The sequence below is a fragment of the Myotis brandtii genome, unplaced genomic scaffold (assembly GCF_000412655.1).
Source record: "Myotis brandtii unplaced genomic scaffold, ASM41265v1 scaffold62, whole genome shotgun sequence".
In the NCBI taxonomy this organism is placed as follows: Eukaryota; Metazoa; Chordata; class Mammalia; order Chiroptera; family Vespertilionidae; genus Myotis; species Myotis brandtii.
Window position 1 is genome coordinate 561,047 of NW_005370366.1, and position 1,060 is coordinate 562,106.

The 1,060-nt window shown below is 62.1% G+C and overlaps 1 protein-coding gene across 2 annotated transcripts in view; it reads right to left on the minus strand.

The window, feature by feature from the left end:
- The window catches only part of FGF9 (fibroblast growth factor 9), a 57,224-nt gene that overhangs the window by 53,511 nt on the left and 2,653 nt on the right, over nt 1-1,060 (minus strand). Inside the window, exon 1 of one of the 2 annotated variants that reach the window (XM_005879986.2) lies at nt 686-985. The exons of the other annotated variant lie outside the window; for it this stretch is intronic. Coding sequence (XP_005880048.1) covers nt 686-884 — 199 coding nt within the window. The 5' untranslated portion in view covers nt 885-985. Of the gene's footprint in view, nt 1-685; nt 986-1,060 lie in introns of those variants that run through there. 2 annotated transcript variants of the gene reach the window in all.

Consider the following 1,060-nt stretch of genomic DNA (forward strand, 5'->3'; position numbering starts at 1 on the left):
GCCCCCCACACCCCGCCCCCCCACATACAATATCCCTGCGAACCAGGCCAACAGTGCCCAGCGAATCTAAACAGTAGAGATGTCACCTGCAGGATGGGGGAAGCAGGGGGAGTGCCGAGGACTACTTTGTTATTTTATGGTCTTTATTCAGCCGCTGTACCAGCAGTCCTTGTCCGCTAACGCCACAACGCGCCTCTGGGGTCCTCGCCACCCTCGTAGTCCCCACCTTACCTCCCTTGCATCCTACTCTCCCAGTGGCAATTACTGGATTTCTAATGACTCAACTGCATGTAGCAAACGTCCTACCCTAAAAGTGACTACACTAAAATAATAATAAGCTTGGGGTGTGGGGGAGCCCCACTAGCACATCCCATAATCTCTCTATGCCGGGTCCAGTAGTGCCGCACGGGGGTTGCGAGGGTCCCTCAAAGACCAGGCTCGCCCAGTTCACACAATGCCACCGGGCCGGCCCTGCCCTGCCCCACCCCACGGCGCCCTAGGCTCTCCGCGCTGAGAAGCCAGCCCACCCAGCGCTGGAAAGCCGGCCGCGGACCGCAGGCCAGAAGCTGGGCTCCGGGAAGCGGTTAACAATAGCTTGCCATCGTTCCACCCGGCCTTTGGCCTCACCCCCACCCCCCATCCTTCCCCGGCGCTCCGGACTTGCAGGGCCCGAGCCCCGACCCACCTCCCGGGCGCCTCGGAGCCCCGCCTGTGAGCTTCCGATAGAGGAAGAAAGGTCCCGGACAGAACGAGGTGTCAGGTTCCGATATCCAGGTGGTCCTCAGTCCCCGCACCAAGTCTCCCGCCGCGGCGCGCGCCTCCAGCGGTTCCCACACCGAAAACCACCGCGCAGCGGGGCGGCGGCTGTCAGCCCCGCAGACCATACACACAAAGAAACGAAGGGGCTCAACTTGGGCCAAAAAACCTGGTTACCCAAATGCGGCCATAGGTATAAAGCCACCGCCCGTGGCCCCCAGAAATGAGTCTGGAGTCTCCACAGCAACGCAGGGCGCACCAGCCGGGTAGAGGGTGCCGGATGTGGAGCGCGTTAGGACCACGG